The following is a 26,746-nucleotide window of genomic DNA, read 5'->3' as shown; positions in this document are numbered from 1 at the left end:
AATGTTGCAGTTTCTTATAAAATTAAGCATACACCGACCTCTGACCCAGAAATTCAACTGCTAAGTATTTACTCAAGAGAAACGGAAAATATTTTCACAAAAACACTCAAAGGAATAGTCACAGAAGTTTTATCCATTATAGCCAAAAACTGGAAACAGTCCAGGTATCCATCAATAGAATGGATAGACTGTTTTATATTCACACAACAGAATATTATTCAGCAAAAAAAAAAAAGGAATAAACTTCTGATAGACATAATATGGGTCAAAAACATTATGCTGAGTAAAAGACGCCTTATATAAAGGAGAGCATGCTGTATAACCCCATTTACAGGAAGTTCTAAAATGGGGAAAATTAATCTAAAGTGAAAAAATATCAGAACGGTGACAGTGATTACCTCTGGGAAGGTGGGGACAAGAACTGGGAAGAGGCATAAGGGAATATTTTGGGGTAATGGTGCTATACTACATTTTGACGGGGGTTGGTTTATACAGATGTGTAAAATTTCCAAGAATGTAAACTTAAGATTTATCTCATTATATGTAAATCTTACATCAAAAGAAAAAAGGTCCAAAAAATATTGCATTCTAGTTCATGATAGCCAAACTAGTTAGGAGGGAGTACACTGATATTAATAATTTACTTTGAAATGTATCCCCAAAAAAGATGGAAAGATGGATGATAGAGAAATGAACAGATGAATTAATATGTGATAAAATAGATATAGTAAGGACTTCCCTGGTGGCACAGTGGTTAAGAATCTGCCTGCCAATACAGGAAACACGGGTTCGAGCCCTGGACCAGGAAGATCCCACGTGCCGCGGAGCAACTAAGCCCGTGCGCCACAATTACAGAGCCTGCGCTCTAGAGCCCGCGAGCCACAACTACTGAAGCCCGCGAGCCTAGAGCCCGTGCTCCGCAACAAGAGAAGCCACTGCAATGAGAAGGCCGTGCACCACAACGAAAAGTAGCCCCCACTCGACGCCAACTAGAGAAAGCCTACACGCAGTAAGAAAGACCCAACGCAGCCAAAAATAAAATAAATTTATTTTTTAAAATAGATATAGTAAAGTGTTAACTGTACAGTGTAAGTAGTAGGCTATGGTGGTCACTACAAATTTCTTTCAACTTTGATTTTTTATTTATTTATTTTTTGGTCAGGCCACACAGCTTGAGGGAATCTTAGTCCTCCCGACCAGGGATCGAACCCGGGCCCCAGCAGTGAAAGTGCGGAGTCCTAACCACTGCAGTGCCAGGGAATTCCCTGAAATTTTTCATACAAATGTAGTGAGGAAAAAAAACTTGCCCAATCCCTCAAGATTCAACTCAAAATCAATTATTTATGAGCCCTTTTCTATCACCCTCAGCCTCTGACCACTAGTTTTACTGCCAAGAGCACTCATTTGGCAATTTTATGTTAGTTATCTTTTCACATATTGTCTTATATTTATAAAATAGAGTGTAAGCCTCTTGGGGGCTGCTTCTTGAGAGTGGGAATAAGAAAGACTGTCGTGATCTGTTGACTACTCTTTCTTTGTAAGTATAAATTCTTTAATGAGCCATAACTTCCAAAAGACAGCTAAACCTATCAGTCAACTTAAATATCAATATATACACATATATGCATATACAACACACATACATGCGTCTGAAAACTAAAATAAAAACCATTAGGGCTTCCCTGGTGGCGCAGTGGTTGAGAGTCCTCCTGCCGATGCAGGGGACACGGGTTCGTGCCCCAGTCTGGGAATATCCCACATGCCGCGGAGCGGCTGGGCCCGTGAGCCATGGCTGCTGAGCCTGCGCGTCCGGAGCCTGTGCTCCGCAACGGGAGAGGCCACAACAGTGAGAGGCCCGCATACAGCAAAAAAAAACCAAAAACCATTAAACTTTTAACCAAGTGCCCATGATTTTTTTTTTTGAGTCCTTGGCTATTAATGAAATATACTACACCTACTGAATTCAAGAACTGGTTGGTGGTTTCTGAAAATACTCTGTGAAGAGCTATGGCACCAGATTTGAGCATCTTTATTTGAAGATAAAGGTATCCTCAGGCAGTTATATGGAGTCTATAATTCTATGATCACATAAGATGAAAAAACATTTACATAAAAAGTGATGCCATTCTTTAAAATTGTTCAACATTTTCCCATTGTTCAATACAACATTTAATTAATCTTAAAGAAGTTTTGCTACTTTCATGTTTCAAAAATTATACATAGTATTTACATTTAGGATCTTAAATTTCCTGTCACTTTACAAATACCTTTTCTCTATACCTGTTAAAGGACAATAATAAAACATTTAAGAATCTTCTGTTATCCTCTTTTTAAGTAAGATGTATCAGCATAAGAAATCAACATTTAGGTATGAGCAAAAGGAAATAAGCATATACATTACACATATTTTATAGTAATTTTAATAATTCCACATTTTTGTCCCCAAAAGAAAAAACATGAAGCTGCAAGTATCAGATATAGCAAATACTCAAACAAGTTTTTCTAAATTCATCTCAATTGTTATAACTCTGGAAGAAACTACAATTTACTTTCTGTTTAGAGGTGTTGCCCTCACTGCCATGTATGAATAACCAAGAGAATGATTACTGTACTCTTAAAACATTAATGATAACTATGATTGATTCAAACTGCAGAAATGTTAACTAATATTATCAGGAGAAATGCAGGAACTTCTCGAACAAACTATGAATGTAAAATAAATAAATTTATTTTAAAAATATGTGGTGTATATATATACATATATGTATATTTATATACATATACACACACACACACCACACACACATATATATACACACACACAATGGAATATTACTCAGCCATTTTTAAAAAGTATGAAATATTGCCATATGCATCAACACGGATGGACCTAGAGAATATCGTACTAAGTGAAGTAAGTCAGACAGAAAAGACAAATATTATATGATACCCCTTATATGTGGAATCCTAAAAGTAATACGAATGAATCTATATACAAAACAGAAACAAACCCAAAGACATAGAAAACAAACTTATAGTTGCCAAAAGGGAAGGGAGGGGGAGGGATAAATTAGGAGTACGGGATTAGCAGATACACACTACTATACACAAAATAGATAAGGAATAAGGATTTACTATATAACACAGGGAACAATATTTAATATAATAACCTACAGTGGAAAATAATCTGAAAAAAGTATATATATATATATAAAAAAAATCACTTTGCTGTATACGTGAAACTAACACAATTACTGTAAATCAACTATACTTCAATTTTTTAAAAATGAACAGGATATAGTCCCTGTCTTTTTTTTTTTTTTTTTTTTTTTTTTTTTGTACGCAGGACTCTCACTGCTGTGGCCTCTCCCGTTGCGGAGCACAGGCTCCGGACGCGCAGGCTCAGCGGCCATGGCTCACGGGCCCAGCCGCTCCGCGGCATGTGGGATCCTCCCGGACCGGGGGACGAACCCGTGTCCCCTGCATCGTCAGGCGGACTCTCAACCACTGCGCCACCAGGGAAGCCCCTAGTCCCTGTCTTAAAAGAGTTCACAGTCAAGTATAGAAATCAGCAAAATAATCAACACAAGGTATCTCTTTTTAAAATATGTTAAAATTTCTGTATCTCCTGCTAATTAATATGAAAACATTCAGGGAACTCAATAAAAATAACATACCCCACTGAAATTTTGTGATACATGCCTAAATGTTATATATGTGTATTAAGAACATATATACATACACGTAAAAATAATAGGTGCCTTTTTTTTTTTTTTTTTTGCGGTACGCGGGCCTCTCACTGTTGTGGCTTCTCCCTTTGCGGAGCACAGGCTCCAGACGCGCAGGCTCAGCGGCCATGGCTCACGGGCCCAGCCACTCCGCGGCATGTGGGATCCTCCCAGACCGGGGCACGAACCCGTGTCCCCTGCATCGGCAGGCGGACTCAACCACTGCGCCACCAGGGAAGCCCTAGGTGCCATTTTTGAATGCTGTTTCTTCTAGGCAGAAGATCCTCCTTATAGGCTCATTTAATCCTAACAATCTTATGAATCAGGTACTACTATTACTATTAACTCAAGTTTACAGAGGATAAACTGAGCTCAGTGGTAAGTTGCATGATTTGTCCAGTCACACTCCAGTAGATGATTAAGCAGAAATTCAAACTCAGGTTGTCTGACCCAAAAATTTCTGTTCAGGACTTCCCTGGTGGTCCAGGGGCTAAGACTCCATGCTCCCAGTGTAGGGGGCCCAGGTTCGATCCCTGGTCAGGGAACTAGATCCCACATGCCACAACTAAGAGTTCACATGCCATAACTAAAGATCTCACATGCTGCAACTAAAAAAAGACCAAGCCTCCCACAACGAAGATCCCGCATGCCACAACTAAGACCCGGTGCGAATGAATGAATGAATGAAATTTATGCTCAATTGTGACCAACCAATGAGTTATACTGTCTCATGCAGAGCCTCACTGCAAAGGTACAGAGCAGGAAAGGACACTATTTGGACAATCAGAGACCTTTCAGCCAACGACAGAGCACTGAGGCTGTAAACGACTAGGAAATGCCACTCACCATGGTAGAGAAGAAACATCCCTGTCATGTAAGACACCGTGACTGCATTGTACAGGTAATGCAGATTTCCTCTGCCACTGCCACTGCTTAGATACCTTGAGGCATCCTGGGTATAAATTTGAAGCCACTGGCAAACTACTGAAAGGTTAAACACAGAGTGACATAAACATTTTTTTGAAAAAAATTACTCTAGTAGCAATATGGAACTAGCTGGAGAAGAATTTAACTGAAAGGAGGGTCTGAACGATGGCATTAACTGTGGGAACAGACCAAAAAAATGAGAAATGTGAGAAAAATTTAAGAAGAAAAATAAAACACTGTGAAGTGAAAGTGAGGAAGAAAGGGAAAAGTGTGACAAGTTTCTGACTTGGGCAAATGACCAAGAGGAAAAGGTCTGGAAGAGGAACATGTTTACTTGAACATGTTGAATTTCCAGTTCCTATGAGACATCTAGGTGGATTTTTTTTTTTCTTCCCTGTAAGCAGTTCCACCTTCTAGTGCATACCTACATACCCCTACTAGTATCTTCTTGATGCCATATACCTGTCCAAAACTACCTGGTCATTACATTCCATACTGGTGTAGATGTCAGCCTTTTAAAAGAAGAATTTTCCATTTCTCTGCTAATGAGATTGATCAAGCCTAGCAAATTAAATAAATTCCTTGAGAACAAAGCCAACATCCCTCACCTGCTCTCCAATCACTCAACAGACACTTGGCTGAATGGCTAAAAGGAAGCCACTTAGTACTCCACTTATAAAAGGCTACTAACTTTTCTTTTAAAAAGAGTCAAGTCCATCTTTTCCCTAAATGCTCTAACTTGTAATTTCAAAAACCTTCAGTTATTTACTACCCCAAATGAATCTTTATTGTTGTCCCCTCCCATTTCTTTCCTCCTTAAAGAAAAACCAAAAAATGAGTTTTATTAATCTAATCCTGTGGGGATTTTGGTTTACTCAGGCTAAAATTATTTGGTAAAATATCTGTCTAAAAAGAAAAACAAGTAACATTCTTTTCAAATTCCATACAACCATGTGGGATAATTATATAAAGCATTTGTAAAATTCACTCCAGTCCCAACTACTACTTTCCACTGAAAGTTTCTTCTGACACTTGATGTCTCTCTCTAAATGTAACTAGACTCAGATTAAGCTGGAAAAAAAAAAGACATATTTTTACCTACAAGCAGATGTCATTAACTGTAAACAGATTTTTTTTTTTTTACTTAAAAACTTGTCCCAAAACTAGTTATTTTCTTTAAATAAGAATCTTCAATTTCAAGTTTTCAAATCTTATATTTAAATAAACTATAACAATTGAATATTTGCTTGATGGAAAAAAATTACTTGAGATGTCAAATTTCCGAACAAGCTAACTTTTCTTCAAATCATGGCACTAATTGATCTTTTAAATTAATAAAGTACACACAAAGAGCTACAACCACTCAAGGGAAAAGAAGTCATCTACAGAATGGTCTCATCCGTGGAAATGGGCCTTTCCAAGGAAGATACAAATTCTTTCTCCTAACTCAATCTATTAGGGAAATCACTGAAAAAGAAAGCCCTACAAATCTGTCCACCCGATAAATAAATAGTAAATAAGTGTTCAGCTCCCATTAGATAAAGTAGTCTACTAAAATAATAAAAGTATGTCTGCTGAAAAGACTTTTTTCCAGTTTCAAAGACTTTTCTACTCATAGAATACTGGGATTTATTTGCACCAAGCCCTCAAGGAACTCTTTCAGTCTGAATAAATCAGGCAAATACAAAAGAGAAGAACTTGGAATCTCAAAAACTCAGATTCCTGGTTTTAAATATTTTTAGGTTATAATAAAGGCCAAAGACAAGTAATACTTTGTAATGTTTCAGAGACAGAATTTGAATTAGGTGTAAGGTGTGATCTCCCTGATCCTGTCCCTTAGCATTCTCGCCTTCATGAAACTATGCAGTTTCCTCTGTTGCTGCTTAAGCAATAACTTTTGTTGAGTGAATTATTTTTTTCTAACTAAAATTCCCCTGAAGGAAGGGAATTCTCTGGCAGTCCAGTGGTTAGGACTCCGCACTTTCACTGCTGAGGGCCCAGGTTCAATCCCTGGTCAGGGGAACTAAGATCCCACAAGCCAGTAACAAATAAATTAATTAATTTTAAAAAAAAATTCCCCTGAAGGAAATGGGAGTATAAACTGATGTAATCTTTCTGGAAGACAATTGAGCAATATATCTCAAAACTACTTTTAAAAATGTTCTTTTGGCTTTCAGGAATGGCTGGAACCAGAAGTTTAAATGATGTTGCCAAAGTTTTGTCTCCTCAGTTTTTGGCTATCTTTGCCTCTCTTCAATATTCAGACATACTCTCTACACACTGTAGAGAAAACATACATTGACAGCCCCAACTTAGTTACATTATCCTACCTTAGTCATCCCAGTAGAAAAAAAGAGATTTTTCTTTTCCTTCCAAAAGAAAAGACCCATGAATGACTCTAAATGGCCCAGCTTAAGGTACAGGGTGGGAGTAACAAGGACACTTTCCCTGGAACCACAGGGAATATAACATGATTCCCAAAGGAAGGTATGCTAGGCAGAAAATTAACATATGTCCATATAAATGTACATATCCTTTGACCAGCAATTGCACTTCAAGGAATTAAAATTTATACAATTATTCTGTACCAAACATAAATAAATGACAAGAATAAACTCATTTAATCTTCAAAACAACTCTGTGAGGTAGATACTACTATTTATTATCATCCCAATTTATAGATACAGAAACTCAGACACAGAAAAATTAAATAATTTGTCTAAAGTCAGAACTTGTAAGAGGCAAAACCAGGAATCAAACCCAGATCATCTGACTCCATCCCATGCTTTTTTTTTTTTTTTTGCATTACGCGGGCCTCTCACTGTTGTGGCCTCTCCCGTTGCGGAGCACAGGCTCCGGACGTGCAGGCTCAGCGGCCATGGCTCACGGGCCCAGCCGCTCCGCGGCATGTGGGATCTTCCCAGACCGGGGCACGAACCCGTGTCTCCTGCATCGGCAGGCGGACTCTCAACCACTGCGCCACCAGGGAAGCCCCCATCCCATGCTTTTAACTACTTAACTTTACTGCCTCTCTCTTTAACTACTTATCACAATAAATTAAAGATGAATGCAAAGATTCAGCTAGACGAATTCATCACATTTATAATTACATGTACATTAAATTATATGTTAAAATGATAAAACACTTTAGCTAATAAAAATTAACGCTACTATATATTTATATATACACACACACATATATTTTAGAATATGGAAAGCTGCCACTAATATACAGTTAAATTTTAAAAACACATACTGCATAAATGAACAGATGTTATGAACTTGTTTTATAAGAATTAAAATAAAACTAATGATAGATCCAGATGCCTATGGATGCACACAAAAATCTCTGGAAATATATCTTAAATTAAAATATCAGCAATATACCACTTCACACCCACTAGGATGGCTATAATTGAAAAGACAAAGACAGATAACAATAAAGACCTAGCAACTGCAAAGTCAAGAACAATCTTGATTCCTTAGGAGAATGGCAAGCCTCACTATAGCTGAGGCTTATCTATTTGCCAATTATCAGCTACTCACATTATTTCCTTAAGTCTTTCAACAATTTCTTCAATAGTTTCAAACCTCATGACCCACAAGTACAAATAACTCTTGGCAAACATGGTGATTTCACCATACTATTTCTTTTAAATTATCCATTAAAAATAAACAATCCCTTGTAAGTCTCTATGTAATACGTACATAGAAGAAAAGACGAGTTATACTGTTTTGTTTGGTTTTTCTTAATTAGATGCTTTGGTAACTAATTATTCTGTTTAATCATTAGTAGAAGAAAACAGTTCCATTATACTAGAGAAGAAAAAGAAAACAATAGGGACAGCTTTCAGAAATCATTAAATTAACTGTACAAGTTAAATCAGTCCAGAATCTAGATGTTTTTGGACTTAAGGTATTGTCTTTTAAAAACTGCTTCAACTAACATTCATGCTTACTGAGTAATAAAAATGGTATCATTATTTGTTCAGATTAAAATCAAACAGGAAAGATTACAAATCATCAATTAAAAATAAATATGAACACATAGTTCTACATAGTTCTACAAAACTTATTTTTCTTTTAAAAGTAACAGAAAATATGATGCTTGTTTAGCTGTGCTTTGATTTGAATCATGAATGTTATGACCATATTTCTAGGTAACATCAAAGTTTTTTCAATGCTGGGACCATGGACGGAAAACAGGTACAAACACAAAGATGTCCTATTCCCACACTTCTGTTTCTGTATATCTCCTTTTCTTGCACTGAATTCTAATACAGCAGACCAGTTGGTGCTATAGGCCAATGGGTAAGGAATGGAATATCTCCTGAATCCCAGTCCTGAGACAGATCCTTGGGATAGAAAACTAGAACCAGGAAAGTGGACCCTATATAAACCTGGCAGGAATGGACTGTCTGCTTGGCCCCCACCTAGGGCCTAGACTTAAGGAGACATGTTAATAGGAAAGATGACCTCCATCACATGAAAGGAGGCCAGAAAGTAGGCAGGACTGTTTTCCCTTTAGGAGACCACAGATGGAAAAGGAGTAAACTACACTTCGCAAACCAGATAACTGACTTAAAAGTTACTCTCTGGCTTTGTTACCCTTTTGTTTTGTTTTTAGCCTTTAGAAAACTCTTTTTTCAACAATCCAGCCTTGTTTAAGCTGTGTCTTAGCAAACAAAGGGGAAATGACTGGGTGGAGAGGGAGTCATTTGAGGCAGAATGTGAAGAAAATAGTGGTGTTCCATGAGAACACTTGAGACACGGAAGAACTGGGGCTCTATTGGGGCTCTGAGGTCAAACCAACTCTTCCCATGTGGTGGCTCTCCTTCCACTGCCAACCTTGGAAGACCGGAGTTTTCACTTTACTAAGAGAACTAGAAAGTTTCTGTATAAGTACACAGAACCAAATTAGCTGCCAAATTAACTGCGACAAGGTCTGAAGAGATAGGTACTATGGTCAAGAGTCAGCAACTTTCTGTACTATTTGAAATATTTGTAACAAGTAGGTTACTACAATAAGTAAAATATAAAACAGATTAGCAATAGACAGGTCAAAGCAGGATATACTGATGCACCAAACCATGACAGTATGAGTCAAAACTGGGTAGAAAAATAGATGAGCAGAGTTTCCAATCACCTGGACAGAAGAGTAATTCAAGAGCCAAGCAGAAAAGATCAGAAGGTCAGAAAGTAGGTCTAACAAGTAGGTAAAGTCAAGATGTGAGTAAAACAGGGTGCACAGACTGTAGAGAAAGGAAACCAAACCACCAGTCTGAAATCAAAGGCAATTAACCTGCTTCCTATAAAAGCAAGCAATTGTGTTACCCCATTTGTGCTTATAGTTGTGAAAGCACAACACTGCTTTAAAAGAATTTAGTGTCATAACCCTGATTCCAAGACCAGAAAAAAATATTTTACTCCTCAGGAACCTAATTCTCTGGGACAACTTGGTAGGTATGACACCCATCTCTCTGTGATATCCTACTTATGCGATGTAAAACTAAAATATTTTAAGTTATTTGTGGGATGTTTTAAACATTGTTTTAATTTCATGCTCTTAATTTCTAAGTCCAAATATACACCTTACAGACCAAAATTACTTTCACTTATGTGACTTTTCCTTAACTTTTATTCTATGGCTGAACAGTCTTTCATAAAAAAACAGGTCTCCCAATCCTCCTCAGTTCCAAGGCTGCAAAAGAATCTTAAACAAAACAAAACATCAATATGCTAGAAGGAGTAAAACAAAAATTGCTTCTTGGGGAACGTATAACACTTTAACAATTCACTATTCCAAAATAATATTTTAACATAAAATAAAATTCTGTAGGCTCTATTTTTACTTATATGTACCTGTGAAGGTCCACTAAGTGTCTTCTTACAGCAAGCACACACTCTTCTTCTTAGAAGAGCATGTAAAACAATATGATATTTCACTGTTGTCTCTGAACTTATGTGGTATTCATAATACTATAGATTACAACATGTTTAGCTTTCAAAACTTGAAAATCCTCTTCAACTTTTGGTCATAGTTATAATCAAATAAAGCATTAAATTTAAGAAGCTTGAAAAGAAGCAATTTTTTTCTGAGATTATAGCTAATGATCTTTTACAGTGATCACTTTGCATAGTTTAACACTTAACTTTCCATGAAGGACACTGCTGATAAGTTAAGGGGAAAATGTTTCTCATCACAATTAGGAGTCCAGACTTACCTGTTATACCAAAAAATAGCAACCACACTTTGCAACAGAAAAATATTTTCAAAAGCAAGTTTATCTTCCTGACTGCCAAAGTTCTATGGAAACATTTTTAAACCTTCTTGTGCAACAGGTTTTTAAATTTTGTTTTCCAAAACATCAAGAATTTCAACTCCAGAGATTAAGTGCAGAAGGACAAGAAAACAATGCAGTGACAAGCCTCAAAAATAGCTGGGGGGAAAAAAAAAACTGTCTTAGCTACTCTAATATAATCTTCATTTATTACCTATCAGCACTCCTTCTCAGGTTCTGATACTATTACTTATCAGTTCTCCTCTTCTGGTCCCCATATTTCAGCCAAATCAAAGACCTATTCATGGTTTATCACTTCAGTGCCTTTGTACTACTGTCCCCTCACCTAAAAATCCCTTCCCTATTCCTCTCCCTCACTCTTCTTCACCCCCAGTCCCTACAATGCATTTATAAATAAAAGTTTTGATTTAGACTCTTTATTTAAAAAAAAAATTGATGTAAAGTCAGAAAATCAAGTTCAAATTCCATTTAATCCTATTTAATTCCATTTATGATCTGTGTGAAAGTGGGCTAATTATTTAACTTTGATGGACTCCACAGGGTAACTCACTGTGTTACCAAGAAGAGTTATTGAGATAATGTATGTGGAAACACTCTAATTTTTTTAAACGGATAAAATGAAGATAAGTCTCTGCATGTGAAGCAAATGCCTAAAGAAATAAATTTAAGCTATGTGACACAGCCAAAGAAAGTTAGCTGTAGACTTTACTAACATAATAATACGGAGAGAACAGATGGCGCTAGTAAAAGTTAGAACAAAGAACATACATAAATCTAAACCATTCTAAAAGCTATGTGCAAAGCTATATAAATATGTATATAATATATATTCCAAGAAATTCTGAATTTTTTGTAGCATGTTATTCACCCAAGTATTTAGAGCAAATGCTGTTTTTTGTTTTTTGTGTTTGTTTGTTTGTTTTCAAGTGGGAGACTCAAGTATTTCTGTTTAATTCCATTAGATAGAGCATGTTGCCAAGGAGACCACAAATGTAGTTCAGGTCCCAGATGCATCAAACCCTGCCATACATTCAGAAGGTCCCAGGCACCCAGCTGGATGTTGGTCATCATAAGCCCTCGGTCATTAAAATGTTTTAACTTGTAATGTTGTGGGAATGATTTTCTTAAAATACATTTGGCCTTTGAATGTATACTCTATCACAAAATTATTTTCCAAAAATTGTCTTAGATTTAGCATTCTGTCCAGATAAATTTCCTAATATTTATGAACACCTACCATTACAAAACTTGCATGAACCACTGTGTTTGTAGTTGGCTGAATAGTATCCCACAAAATTCATATCCACCAGAACCCCAGAATGTGACTTTATTTGGATATAGGGTCTTTGCAGTATTAATTAGTTAAGGATCTCGAGATGAAATCATCCTGGATTTAAGGTGGGCCCTAAATCCAACGACTAGTGTCTTTATAAGAGAAAGGATATTTGGACACAGAGACACAGGAAAGAAGGCCATGTGAAGATGAGGCAGAGATCAGAGTTATGCTGCCACAAATAAAGCAAGCCTAGGACCACCAGAAGCTGGAAGAAGCAAGGAAGAATTCTTCTCTAGTCTTCATGGGACACTGCCCTTCCAGCACCTAGATTTCAGACTTCTAGCCTCCAGAACTGTGAGAGAATAAATGTCTGTTTTTTTAAGACACCAAGCTTGTGATAATTTGTTATGGCAGCCCTAGGAAACTAACACGGTGTTGGAGCGCTAACCTGTAGCTACACAATAAATCGTACTGTCGTTAAGACATTTTAGAGAATGAGGACTATTTCTCTGGTACTTCCCTATAATAGTGTTAATGCTCTCTTAAAACACAAGCTTTTTTCCTTTCTTAATCTTTTTGTTCTATACTCCAGAAAAATCAGTATCTGTAGAACCGTACATACGGTTTTAAAAATCTAGCCTGTTTGAAAACCATTTACATTTAAGCAGGAATTTATGAAATATTTCCACAGGCAAAATATTTTTCATTCATTTTGTTCAGTAAACAATGGAAAACTTACAGATATAACTAAAAAATTTTTTCTGAAAAATTCTACAATGAAGACATTGATATGTATAAGGGAAAGTAAAATAATTATGAAATTATAAAGTTATATTTTCCTTCAATGTAGCTTACAGAAATGAGAATGTTAAATGAATAGCATTTACTTTATAAACAACTGCATAACCCAAATCATTACTCAAAGTCAGCAATAATTAAAAACAGGACATTAAATCTTGTGATATTTAATGATCTCAGCTTTGACAATAGCAAATCTTTAAAATTAAGAATACTAGTGGAATGGGACTTCCCTGGTGGCACAGTTAAGAATCTGCCTGCCAATGCAGGGGACACGGGTTCGAGCCCTGGTCCGGGAAAATCACACATGCCACGGAGTATCTAAGCCCATGCACAACAACTACTGAGCCTGCCTCTGAGCCCGCGAGCCACAACTACTGAAGCCCGCGCACCTAGAGCCCATGCTCCACAAGAGAAGCCACCGCAATGAGAAGCACGCACACCTCAACAAAGAGTAGACCCTGATCGCCACAACTAGAGGAAGCCCGCACGCAGCAAAAAAGACCCAACGCAGCCAAAAATAAATAAATAAAAATAAATTTTTTTAAAAAATTAAGAAATACTAGTGGGAGGACTTCCCTGGTGGCACAGTGGTTAAGAATCCGCCTGCCAATGCAGGGGACACGGGTTCGAGCCCTGGTCCAGGGAGATCCCACATGCCACAGAGCAATTAAGCCTGTGTGCCACAACTACCGAGCCTGCGCTCCAGAGCCCACGAGCCACAACTACTGAGCCCACGGGCCACAACTACTGAAGCCCAGGCGCCTAGAGCCTGTGCTCCGCAACAAGAGAAACCACTGCAATGAGAAGCCCGCGCACCGCAAAGAAGAGTAGCCCCTGCTCACCAAACTAGAGAAAGCCCACGGGCAGCAATGAAGACCCAAGGCAGCCATAAATAAATAAATAAATAAATTGATTTTTTTTAAAAAAGGAATACTAGTCTAACAATACAATGATTTAGTCAATGGCTTCACTGTTATAATAGTTTTTAATGAAGATTATCATCATATTGGGCACAACCTACAATATATAAATTAACCTACAACTGGGAAATAAAATTGCTGCTCAAAAAGTTATTTTGAGGGACTTCCCTGGTGGCGCAGTGGTTAAGAATCTGCCTGCCAATGCAGGGGACATGGATTTGATCCCTGGTCCAGGAAGATCCCACATGCTGCAGAGCAACTAAGCCCGTGTGCCACAACTACCGAGCCTGCGCCCTGAGAAGCCCACGCACCGCAACGAAGAGTAGCCACCACTCTCCACAATTACAGAAAGCCCACACGCAGCAATGAAGACCCAACACAGCCAATAAATAAGTAAATAAATAATTTAAAAAAAATAAAAACAGGGCTTCCCTGGTGGGGCAGTGGTTGAGAGTCCGCCTGCTGATGCTGGGGACACGGGTTTGTGCCCCAGTCCGGGAAGATCCCACATGCCGCGGAACGGCTGGGCCTGTGAGCCATGGCCGCTGAGCCTGCACGTCCGGAGCCTGTGCTCCGCAATGGGAGAGGCCACAACAGTGAGAGGCCCGGTACGGCAAAAAAAAAGAAAAAAAAAAAAACATGCAGGGAAGGGGTGAGGGGGCATGGGCACATTGGTTCCTCATCCATAAATTGGGTTGAATCATATGATCTGTACAGTTAACTTTCAACTCTTAAAATTTTATGAAACACAAAGATCTTCACTAATTTCACATCTCACTGACCTCTATCTGCCACCCCTGATGCTGAGAAACATTCCCTCACTTTCTTTGACTCTGGATACCGATCTCCTCCACCTCTGTGCCTAGATTAAGATTAGCTATATGCAACAGAAAACTCTAATTTATAGTGGTTTAAATATACAAGGTTATAGTCTTGCATGTAAAAAAAAAAAAAAAAAAAATCCAGAGGCAGCTATGACAATTCCACTTTAAGTCATTAGGGACCCAGGTTCTTTCCAGCTTTTTGCTCTGACATCCCTAAGATATGGGTCCTTACCTACATGGTCCAAGATGGTTGCTAGAGCTCCCCAGTCTTTATATCAGGATGCCAGTCTCAGGAAAGAAAAAAGCTAGAAAAACGTACCCTCATCCTTTAAGAATACTTTTTGGAATACTGCATGCATCGTTTCCACTTACATCCAACTGGCCAGAACTTATGCACATGTCTCTATCCATTAGTAACTTGAAAACAATCTCTCCTGTATGGCTACAAGACTAGCCAAAAAATCAGGGGTTCTATCAACATCAAGAAGAAGAAGAAGAAGAACAACTATTGGGGAAAATTAAATGTCTCTCTCAAACTCTCTCTTTCTTCTATGCTTCCTTTTACTTTCCATCCTCTTAGCAAGAGCATTCCCCAAAGATCAGTCCTTGGTCCTCTATTCTTCTGTCTCTACACCGACTTTCTGAGGGCACTCACACAGTGTCACAGCTCTATCTACACTAATGACTCTCAAGTCTTTGTGTTCAGCCCCTGCCTGTCCATCTTCTGAAGGCTTCATTTGGATAAGTATAAAGTAAAACCCATTATCTTCCAAGCCAACAAAGACAAATAAGTAATTTTAAAAGAAAAACATTTTCAATCTTCTTATTTAAGTCATGGATTCACAAGTATCCCAGACCTTCAAGGTTGGAATTTTGAACTCACCTCTGACTCTTTCCACAAGCCATGGGTTGCAGGTCATAGTGAACTTATAAAAAGAAATGGAATAAATTGGACTATATAAGGTTTATATAGCATATGACTTGGGATGTGCGTTTATCAAACTGGCTTCGGCCCCTACAACTATAATGTTCTAAAGTCACCATCCTAATTATCAAGTCTGTGAGTCTATCTGTCATAGATATAGAATGTCTGTGTCCCCCCCCCCCCAAAATACATATGTTGAAACCTAATCCCCAATATGATAGCATTTGGAGATGGGACCAAAGTGATGGTATTTGGAGGTGACTAAGTCATGAGGACAGAGTTCTCATTAATGGGATTAGTGCCCTTATCAAAGAGATCCCAGAGAGCTTCCTTGCCTCTTCTACCAAGTGAGGATATGGCCATCTATGAGCCAGGAAGCGATCTCTCACGAGACCCTGAATCCGAACATGCCTGTGCCTTGATCTTGGATTTCCCAGCCTCCAGAACTGTAAGAAATAAATTTTTGTTGTTTAAGCCCCTTAGTCTATGATAATTTGTTACAGCAGCCCAGACAAAGATATTATTTTTAGTCCTCATTATACATGACATCTTCAGAGTATTTCACATTTATTCATCATTTCCTCATCCTCAAAATTCTCCACACTCAGCGTTTCCATGATACCACTCTATCTTGGTTCTCTTGCAATACCTCTAACCACTCCCATCCAGTTTCCTGGCTGCTACTTCTCTATCTACCTCTTAAATATCGAATATTCCCTGGGTTCAATTCTTAGGCCACTCCTCTTTTCACTCTATACACATTCCCTAAACAATCTCATTTTTTTCTTTATTTCTGACAATCAGCTGGCTACTGGTAATTGCCAAACTATATCTCTAATCTTCACTTCTCTCCTAACCTCCTGATCCACACATCTGAACACTTAAATGACATCTCTACCTTGGTTATAGGCAGGCACATTTAATTCAACATATCAAAACTAACCTCAGCATTACTTTCCCTCATCCAAATTCATTTCTTCCCCTAAATTCTCCATTTGCATTCACAGCATCATCACCCACTCACTTACCCAAGCTAGAAACTGTTACCCTCAACTACTCTTTCTCCTTTACCCTTCACATCCACTCACTACTAAATTTTGCTGATATGAGCTTTAAAATTTCTCTAGAATCCATACATTCCTTTCTATTCCCACTGTAAAAGCTCCTGAGTTTTTCCACACTGTTCTTTCTCCCTCCAGTCCATTGCTATTTGAGTCACATTTCTAAGATGTTTCTTGATTTTCAAGAATCCCCACTTTTCAACAGACTCCACGGTCTACAGAGTGAAAGCTATAAATTCCATAGCCTAGTACACAAAGCTTTTCACAATCTGACCCCAACCTACTCCAGCACCAAAGCTTACCTCAATTCCCATTTACACTATACTTCTCTCCATTCCTGGAACAATCCATTTCACACATTTACATGTTTTTCTCTCTGCCTATAGCCTCCTCTACCCTTTTTTTCTACCTGGCAAATGCATATTCATCCTGCATACCGTGGTTTAAACATCACCTTTCATAAGAAGCCTTCTCTCTCCCTCAGTAAAGTGGACACATCTTCTTCATTTATCACTATTTATTTCAAGACTGTCTCCATTAATGACTAAGTTAGGGATAGAATCTTACTACTTACTCATTTATTTTTGTTCCAGCAATTAGCACAATGCCTGGAAAGCAATAAATACTTGTCAAATCAATGAATCCCAAACGGTTCTTGACAACTGGCAACAAACAGCAACCAAGAAATCCCAACTACTTCAATACAGAATGGGGGAAGGGAGGGGATCCAGGCTATGAATTACAATGGTTCAATAATAAACAATTATCAATTTTTTAAATGTCTCAGACTATGACACCTCAGGTATTATGCATAAATTTACCTTTTACCTTATCTCACTTATACTGCTTAAATAAAATATTTCAAATGCTTTCTCTAATATACTTAAGCAGGTTGATATGAAAGAATGCAAGAACCTCAAATGATTATAATACTTCATTCCAGGTTAAATACCATCTAAATAAATGGATTAAATTCTAAGTGTATTAACGAACAGCAAAAGAAAACAAAAAGAAAAAAGTAAAGGCATATAAGGGAATTAACCCATGTGGTCATTAACAATTTTTCTTGCACAAATCTCAAAGTACGAGAAAGTAAAAACTATAAGAAAAATAAAGACAGTTGGCTAAGTAACTTCACCTACTAGAAACAAATGAAATTTGCTAATTATTGTGCCACAGTACATATGCAAAGTCAGGAAAATAAACTCTTAATTTCAAATTATCAAAATCAGACTGTCATAAAAATCAGTGATTTTCAAGCTATGTTCTCCTCAGCATGACAGTACAGTAAGTCCCCTACATACGAACCTTCAAGTTGCAAACTTTCAAAGATACGAACAGGCGTTCGCATGTCCAATCAGGCAAGTTAGTTCACGCGTCTGGCGTACATTGTCAAGCGCGTGCATCTTCTACGAGTGGTTGTGCGTTTGTGTACTTTACTATACAGTACTGTATAGAATACAGTAGTACAGTATCTTTATTTCAAGCCCAGGATGTCCGGAAGAAAGGGTAAAAGCAGCGGTGATGTAACTGGTACTTTTAAGAAATGCCAAGCAGTAACGATGGAAACAAAAGTGAAAATAATTGAGACAGTGGAGCGACAAGGGAAAGAGGAAGTAGGTGAAGAACTGAAGAGATTCACAAACACAGGAAATGGCAAGGAGATTTTCTTTATTTGAGGAGGCACTGTTAGTTTTTGAGGCACAGGACCCAAACGTAAAACGGAACATGAAGGTTGCAGCAGTTGTTCAGAATGTAATCCAGTGCTGCCGTGTCATCTATGACGAGAAAAAAAGAGCTACTACCCAGACATCACTGGATCATTTTTTCAAGAGGGTAGACAGAATTGAATCCAGCAAGGAACCAGAACCTGTGCCATCAACGTCAGGCGTGAGTGAAACTGCAGCTTGCCCTCCATCTCCTATAGCTGACGATCCTTCAGCTCTACCATCTCCCACCTCCTCTCCCTCCTCCAGTCAGTAACTCCTCTTGCCTGTTCACTCGATGCCAGCCCCTGTATGCCAGCTGTTGTACTGTACTACTGTACTTTTCAAGGTACTGTACTGTAAGATTAAAAATGTTTTATGGGCTTCCCTGGTGGCACAGTGGTTGAGAGTCCACCTGCCGATGCAGGGGACACGGGTTCGTGCCCCGGTCCGGGAAGATCCCACGTGCCGCGGAGCGGCTGGGCCCATGAGCCATGGCCGCTGAGCCTGCGCGTCTGTAGCCTGTGCTCTGCAATGGGAGAGGCCACAACAGTGAGAGGCCTGCGTACCGCAAAAAAAAAAAAAAAGTTTTCTTTTTTGTGTTTGTTTTTTATGTATTATTTGTGTGAAAAGTATTATAAACCTATTACAGTACAGTACTATATAGCCAATTGTGTTAGTTGGCTACCTAGGCTAACTTTGTTTGACTTACAAACAAATTGGACTTATGAACGTGCTCTCAGAACAGAATTCGTTCATATGCAGGGGACTTACTGTAGTATTCAGAAGAGCACAAAATTGGAAACAAGTTAAATATCCAATAATAAAGTAAATGAAGTCATTATTATACCCATTATAATACCCATTATTAATATACCCACAAGATGTAATAATTTTGCCACTGAAGATTATGTTTTTCTGGAATTTAATAGAATAACCTTTTCCTATGTCATCGATGTTAAGGGGAAAAAAAGGCTACTCTGGGTGTCTTTTTATCTTCCTTATAGCTTTTTTTAAATTAAACTTTTATTTTAAGACAACTATAAGAAATAATACAGGGCTTCCCTGGTGGCGCAGTGGTTAAGAACCCGCCTGCCAATGCAGGGGACACAGGTTCAAGCCCTGGTCCGAGACGATCCCACATGCCACGGAGGAACTAAGCCCGTGTGCCACAACTACTGAGCCTGCACTCTAGAGCCTGCGAGCCACAACTACAGAAGCCCGCACGCCTAGAGCCAGTGCTCCGCAACAAGAGAAGTCACCACAATGAGAAGCCCGCACACCACAATGAAGAGGAGCCCCTGCTTGCCACAACTAGGGAAAGTCCGCATGCAGCAACGAAGACCCGCAGCCAAAAACAAAATAAATTAATTAATTATTTAAAGAAAGAAAGAATACAGAAATCCCATTTCTCTGTACCCAGTTTCCCTCAATGATAACATCTTACAAAATTATAGAACAATATCAACACTAGGATATTGACATTAATACAATGTACTTTCTTGTTCAGATTCCCCCAGTTTTACTCATTTGTGTACTCATTTGTGTTTGTGTGTATTTAGTTCTATGCAGTTCATATGTAGGCTTATGTATCCATCACCCAGTCAAGATACAAAACAGTTCTACTACCACAAAATCCCTCCTGTTACCCTTTCATAACTACACCCATCCCTCACCTTCCTTATAGTTTTTTGTATTTTCCATATGTGCAGCAACTGGGTATTCATTCAATACATCTTTATTAAACACCTACTATGTGTCAAGCACTCTTCTTTGCATATAATTCAAATAGCATGTATTAACTATTTTTTCCAGTTTGTAAAAGTAATTTTTCAAAAGACAAGGTTTTTTTCTTTCAACTCAACTTTAAAATAGAAATATGAAAAAAATCAACTAAAAAGTGTTATTAATTGAAAAGATACTTTAGGAACAAAAATAGTTTAGTATGTTGAACAAATAATTCCAGGAACATTCTGGAATTAAACACAGAACATTTCAGTATCATATTATCATAGTATGATTAGCTTTTAGAGAGATGTAGGTAACAAAATCATACTAACTCCTGAAGAAAGCTTTATAAAAAAGGTTTGCAGACTCAATTAGGTTTATCCTTTACTTACAATTCAAACAAGTACATAGATTTGGTGGATTTTCTCCCAGTAAGTTTTTTTTTTAATTAAAGTTTTTTTTTTAATTTATTTATATATTTATTTTTGGCTGTATGGGGTCTTCATTGCTGCGTCCAGGCTTCCTCTAGCTGCGGCGAGCAAGGGCTACTCTTTGTTGCAGTGCACGGGCTTCTCATTGTGGTGGCTTCTCTTGCTGCAGAGCATGGGCTCTAGGCGCGCAGACTTCCGTAGTCGTGGCTCACGGGCTCTAGAGCACAAGCTCAGTAGTTTTGGCGCGTGGGCTTAGTTGCTCTGCGGCATGTGGGATATTCGCAGACCAGGGCTCGAACCTGTGTCCCCTGCACTGGCAGGCGGACTCTTAACAACTGCGCCACCAGGGAAGCCCTCTCCCAGTAAATTTTTACAGAGAGTTTTACATAAAAAGGACTATTCAAAGGATACAACTCAAGATACACAAAACTATTCTAATGCCTAAAAAGTGATTCAAATTAAAACGCCTACTTTTCAAAAGCTATTGTTAAGAAAATGAAAGGGCAAGCCACAGATTGGAAGAAAATATTTGCAAAACACCTGATAAAGACTTGTATCTCTAGGGGTAAGAGAGGAATAAAGACACAGACCTACTAGAGAATGGACTTGAGGATATGGGGAGAGGGAAGGGTAAGCTGTGACAAAGCGAGAGAGTGGCATAGACATATATACACTACCAAACGTAAAATAGATAGCTAGTGGGAAGCAGCCGCATAGCACAGGGAGATCAGCTCGGTGCTTTGTGACCACCTAGAGGGGTGGGATAGGGAGGGTGGGAGGGAGGGAGACGCAAGAGGGAAGAGATATGGGAACATATGTATATGTATAACTGATTCACTTTGTTATAAAGCAGAAACTAACACACCATTGTAAAGCAATTATACCCCAATAAAGATGTTAAAAAAAAAAAAGACTTGTATCTAGAACTTAAAAATTCAATAATAAGAAGCCAACAAATGCAAACTATTACATATAGAATGGATAAACAACAAGGTCCTACTGTATAGCACAGGGAGATAAACCATAATGAAAAAGAATATAAAAAAAGAAAGTATAGGGCTTCCCTGGTGGCGCAGTGGTTGAGAGTCCACCTGCTGATGCAGGGGACACAGGTTCGTGCCCCGGTCCGGGAAGATCCCACAAGCCGCGGAGCGGCTGAGCCTGCGCGTCCAGAGCCTGTGCTCCACACCGGGAGAGGCCACAACAGTGAGAGGCCCGCGTACAGCAAAAAAAAAAGTATATATGTATAACTGAATCACTTTGCTGTATAGCAGAAACTAACACATTGTAAATCAACTATATATAAATTTTAAAAAGAAGCCAAACAACAATCCAATAAAAAAGGGTAAAAATTTGCTCAGCCTCTTTACAAAAATATTCCAATGCAATAGGCACATGAAAAGGTGCTCAACATCATTAGCCACCAGGAAAATTCAAATTGAAACCACAATAAGATACCACTACATGTCCACTAGAATGGTTAAATTTTTTTTAATAATATAAATAAAATTTAAAAGACTAACTGGAACTCTCTTACATTGCTGGTAAGTATGCAAAATGGCATGGCCAGTTTGGAACACAGTTTGGTGGTTTCACATAAAGTTAAACAGACACTGATCATATGACCCAGCAATTCTTCTCCTAAGTATCTACCCAAGAGAAATGAAACCATATGAACAGCCAAAGATCTGTCTGCAAATGTTTAGAATAACTTTGTTCATAATAGCCCAAAACCAGAAACTCAAAAGTCCACCAACTGGTGAACGGATAAACAAATTGTATTATATTCAGCAATAAAAAGGAACTGACAATACATACAAGATGGATAAGTCTCAAACATATTTTTCTAAGTGAAAAAAGCCAGACATAAAAACTATACAATTCCATTTAGAAGACATTCTAGAAAAGACAAAAACGCAAGGACAGAAAATAGATCAGCGATTGCCAGAGGCTAGGGAGGGAATTGACTGCAAAGGGGCACAGAAGAGCTTTTAGGAGAGAAGTGTTCTCTATCTATATCTTGATTGCGGTAGTGGCTACACTTATGTGTACATCCGTCAAAACTCATTGAACTGTTTAGTTAAAAAGGTGAATTTTATTGCATGTAAATTATACTTCAACAAACATGACTAAAGAAAAATTATCCTAGGGAGGGTGGGAGGGAGGAAGGGAGACACAAGAGGGAAGAGATATGGGAACATATGTATAACTGATTCACTTTGTTATAAAGCAGAAACTAACACACCATTGTAAAGCAATTATACTCCAATAAAGATGTAAAAAAAAAAAGAAAAGAAAAATTATCCCAAGTTAAAAAAAAAAGAATAAATCTCACTATCAAGATTCTACAATTTATAAAAGCTTCTGGATTATGGTACTTAAAAAAATAATCTTCCCTTTCCCTACTGTGGGATAGAGAGTGGTCATTATAGCCCTGGGGTGGGGTGAGGGTTGTCAAGAGCCCAAGTGAACCAAGGAGGTACTCTATGTGGGGAGGAACGGCCAAATGAGTTTAGTCAGAGTCCAAGCACTGCAAGGAGGCTGTCAAAGCAGAGGGGCAACCTGGCATGGGGCACTGGGTGAGCACGGAATGAGGACGACGTCGTGCTCCACATGGAAGCAGAACCTAAGGGGAGTGAGAAGTATATCCACAAACAGTGGGGAAGCTGACATGGGGAGCCGAAGCCAGGGCAGGTTGAAAAGGGTGTCCCTGTATTGGGGCATCCTGGTATGGGCTGTTAGGTCCTGACAGGGACAGGGGGCTGGGAGAGAAAGAATGAAGAATCTGAGCCCAGCAGAGAGAGGAAGGCATCCAGGAGAGGAGAGGGTGGTAGCAAAGATGAAAGATTGGTTAAATACAGGGAGACTGAACAAAGAAGTAAATATATTAAGGATAACGGAAGCCAGATTTCTCACTGTCAGATAAGAATATTACAAATATAAAAAAGGAAAAAACTAGACTGGACCCTGGAGTGTTGAAGTGAAATCAGTGGTACTGGTGGGAACTCACGGTTTTCAATATATATGGATAAACAAATAAACATAGACATAAATATGTGTGTGTGTACACATACATATATTCCCCGGCTCGGTCCATTAAGAAAGCCTGAGAGCAGTAACAATACAACAGCAATAAACACACAGCACTGAGATCTTAGCTTCTAAATACCATTCTCCATTAAAAGGATCCAGGTCTCCCCAGAGAAATGGCTGATTCCAGGACTAAAGGAGGGACAGTACAAGATAAGCCCAGAACATCTTCTTATACCAAAAAGTAAAGACATACTCAAAGAATGGTGGGGACACGTCATAAAGACACGGAAGCCAGCTTGAATGGGCTCTCGTTGGCCAAAAGAGGAATAATTTGAACAACTAAATAAACAGTAACAATATTACTCAGCAAAAAAACAGAAAACCATGTATCCATAGATATAAATGCATAAAGGAATACAAGTCTGATGAGGAACAAGACACATAGTTCCAAAGAAGTCCTCACAAAAACCATTTATTAATTAACTATTAAATATTAACTTTAGAGTGAAGAACCCTAGCAGACATTGCTTATAATCAAAGTAATCAAGGAATCAAAGTGAAAATCACCAATAATAGGACAAACTGAAATTGTACACCAGATAGGATGCAATGAGCACCACTTCTGTGATATTCCTGCCCAAATACATAACCTGTATGTATCTAATCATAAGAGAACAGATAATCCCAAATGAGAGGTATTCTACAAAATAACGACCCTATAATCTTCATTAGGGTCAAGGTTATGAAAATCAAAAGATGAAGGAATTGTTTCAGATTGAAGAAGTCATGCAGCACATGGCCAAAAATGTATTGAAAGTAAATGAAAACGAAATTCATCGCCATCGAGAATAAGTACGCAAGCAGCAAACACCTGAATATCAGTAAGATTCCTCAGCTGAGCTCAAAAGCCATCCAAGAGCTTGCCTCACCTCTGATGAGATGGGCCTGTGACAAATAAATGCAATACATAATTCTGAACCGGATCCTTTTGCCAGTAAAGAGATTAATGGCATAATCAACAAAACGTGAGAACTAGATGGAGTACTATGCCAGTGTTAATTTCCTGATTTTGATGATTGTACTGTGATTATGTAGCGGAATAACCTTGTTTGTAGAAAATACACACTAAAGCATTCTGGGGTGATAAGGGAGGACATCAGGTCAGCAGCTTCCTCTCAAATGGTTCAGGGAGTAAAGAGTTCTTTGTACCATACTTCCAAGTTTTCTGCAAGTTTGTGATTGTTTCAAATTTTTTTAAAAGGTGAGGGGGGAAAAACCCCAATGTCGCTAAAAATGAAATAATGTTAAAAACAAACTGTGATTCTCCATATTGTTAATCTTGGTAATAAGAAGGAGACAGATTATGCAAAATTACTAGGAAATAACAAATAAAATTTTGGAGCCAGAAAATACTTTAAATATAGCCCAAGCCCTTCTTTTGTTAACCTCAGTCAGGTCAAGAGTGATGAAGGACTAAAGAATATAAAAGGTCCCCGCTAAAGGAACTTATCAGGAGAGGAATAGTGAAAGGGGCAGTAGACCAATAGTGGGTAGAACAATGGTATTCTGATGCTACAAATGGCTGTAACCATCAGCAAAACACAATCTCAGCATCTCCTCTGAAAAATGAAGGGACTGTCTAGCTGAGATCGAAAATTCCTTGCAAATGTGCGACCAGAATTACCCTGAAATAGACGTGCTTCCCCAGCTCAAGTTATTACATTATGTGTAGCTATACAGTAATACAAAAGAATACAAATACAAAAATAAACGGGCATAAACCCTGAATTCTCTTCAGTTGTGGAAATCCCTCAATTAAATTAAAATGCAATGCATTTGCCAGATTGTTCCTTATGAGGAAAATTTTGTGACAAATGAAAAGAATTAAAACACACATTAAAGTGAAACAAGATCACCTTCAGAGGTCTGCTAACGGTCCTTACCTAAAAAGACAGTGTTCACGACTTGGGGGGGGGGGGCGGAGTTGGGACGAAGTGAGAGAGCAGCATTAACAAACATACACTACCAAATGTAAAACAGCTATAGCTAGTTGGAAGCTGCTGCGTAGCACAGGGAGATCAGCTCGGGGCTTTGTGACCACCTAGAGGGGTGGGAGAGGGAGGGTGGGAGGGAGGCTCAAGAGGGAGGGGATATGGGGATATATGTATACGTATAGCTGATTCACTCTGTTGTACAGCAGAAACTAACACAACACTGTAAAGCAATTATACTCCAATAAAGATGTTAACAACAAAAAAAATAGTGTTCAGACTCATTCTGAAATAACCGTCACATTTGTTCTGAAAGAACGAGGAGCATTTCCTAGAAATGTTTAGAAGTTTAAGGATCCTTTCCCCTTCCTCGGTACCACGCGTCCACTGGCGCGGTGACCAGACAGGCCCCCACCAGCTCAGGGGTGAGGGAGCACAGGACTCTCAGCACTTCCTTTCGGAGAGGACAGCCCCCTGCGTCACTCGCTACTCACTCAGGATGCTGGGCAGAAGTTTATCCCCGAGGAACTTAGCACAGTTGGCTCCCGCCCTACCAGCCCTGCGGTCCTGGCCCAATCCCGCCGGCACCGGGGCGCTGCCCCTGGTACCCAGCCCCCTCCAGAGCGAGGGTCGCGGCACCCAGACTCGCCCCAGCTGGGCCGCCCCGGGCCCGGAGGACGCGATCTCCTCCTCCTCCTCCCCCTCCCCTCGTGCCGGTCCCTCACGCCCACCGCGAGGCTCAGCGGGGCCAAGAAGGCCGGACGCCGAGCGCCGCTCAGCCGGGGCCCAGCCCGGCCCTCCCCGCCTCCAGGCCGCGACGCCCGGCCCCGAGGAGCCCACTGGACGGCAGCCGGGGGGCGGGGGCGGGGAGGCCCGGGGGCGGCGCCCGTCCCACACCCTTACCTGGCTTCTCGTGGTCGTAGCCTACTACGATGAAGTAGTCGGCCAGCCGGGCCATGGCCGCCGCCGCCGCGCCGGGGAAGCGGGTGCCCGTTGCCGCCTTCGCCGCCGCCGCCCACCCGCTCCGGGAGGGCTCAGCATTTTCCCTGCAGCAGCAGTAGCGGCAGCGGCGGCACTTCAGCCATGTTTGACA

At 39.3% G+C, this 26,746-nt stretch overlaps 1 protein-coding gene across 6 annotated transcripts in view; it reads right to left on the bottom strand.

Moving 5' to 3' along the window:
* Positions 1-26,746, bottom strand: part of SBF2 (SET binding factor 2) — a 459,568-nt gene extending 432,822 nt beyond the window's left edge. For 5 of the 6 annotated variants that reach the window (XR_003434541.1, XM_027115415.1, XM_027115412.1 and 2 more), the window contains exon 1: positions 26,557-26,737. Coding sequence is in view for 5 of the 6 variants with exons in the window: in XM_027115415.1 (XP_026971216.1) it covers positions 26,557-26,611 (55 nt within the window). In the remaining variant the exon portion in view is untranslated. Of the gene's footprint in view, positions 1-26,556 lie in introns of all 6 variants that reach the window. The other variant, XM_027115413.1, reaches the window with a different exon arrangement.

This window comes from Aethalodelphis obliquidens, unplaced genomic scaffold, assembly GCF_003676395.1.
Source record: "Aethalodelphis obliquidens isolate GAN/ISIS:26980383/991018 unplaced genomic scaffold, ASM367639v1 scaffold14, whole genome shotgun sequence".
Taxonomy (NCBI): Eukaryota; Metazoa; Chordata; class Mammalia; order Artiodactyla; family Delphinidae; genus Aethalodelphis; species Aethalodelphis obliquidens.
The sequence above is the reverse complement of the archived record's forward strand: the minus strand, read 5'-3'. Positions and strand labels throughout refer to the sequence as shown.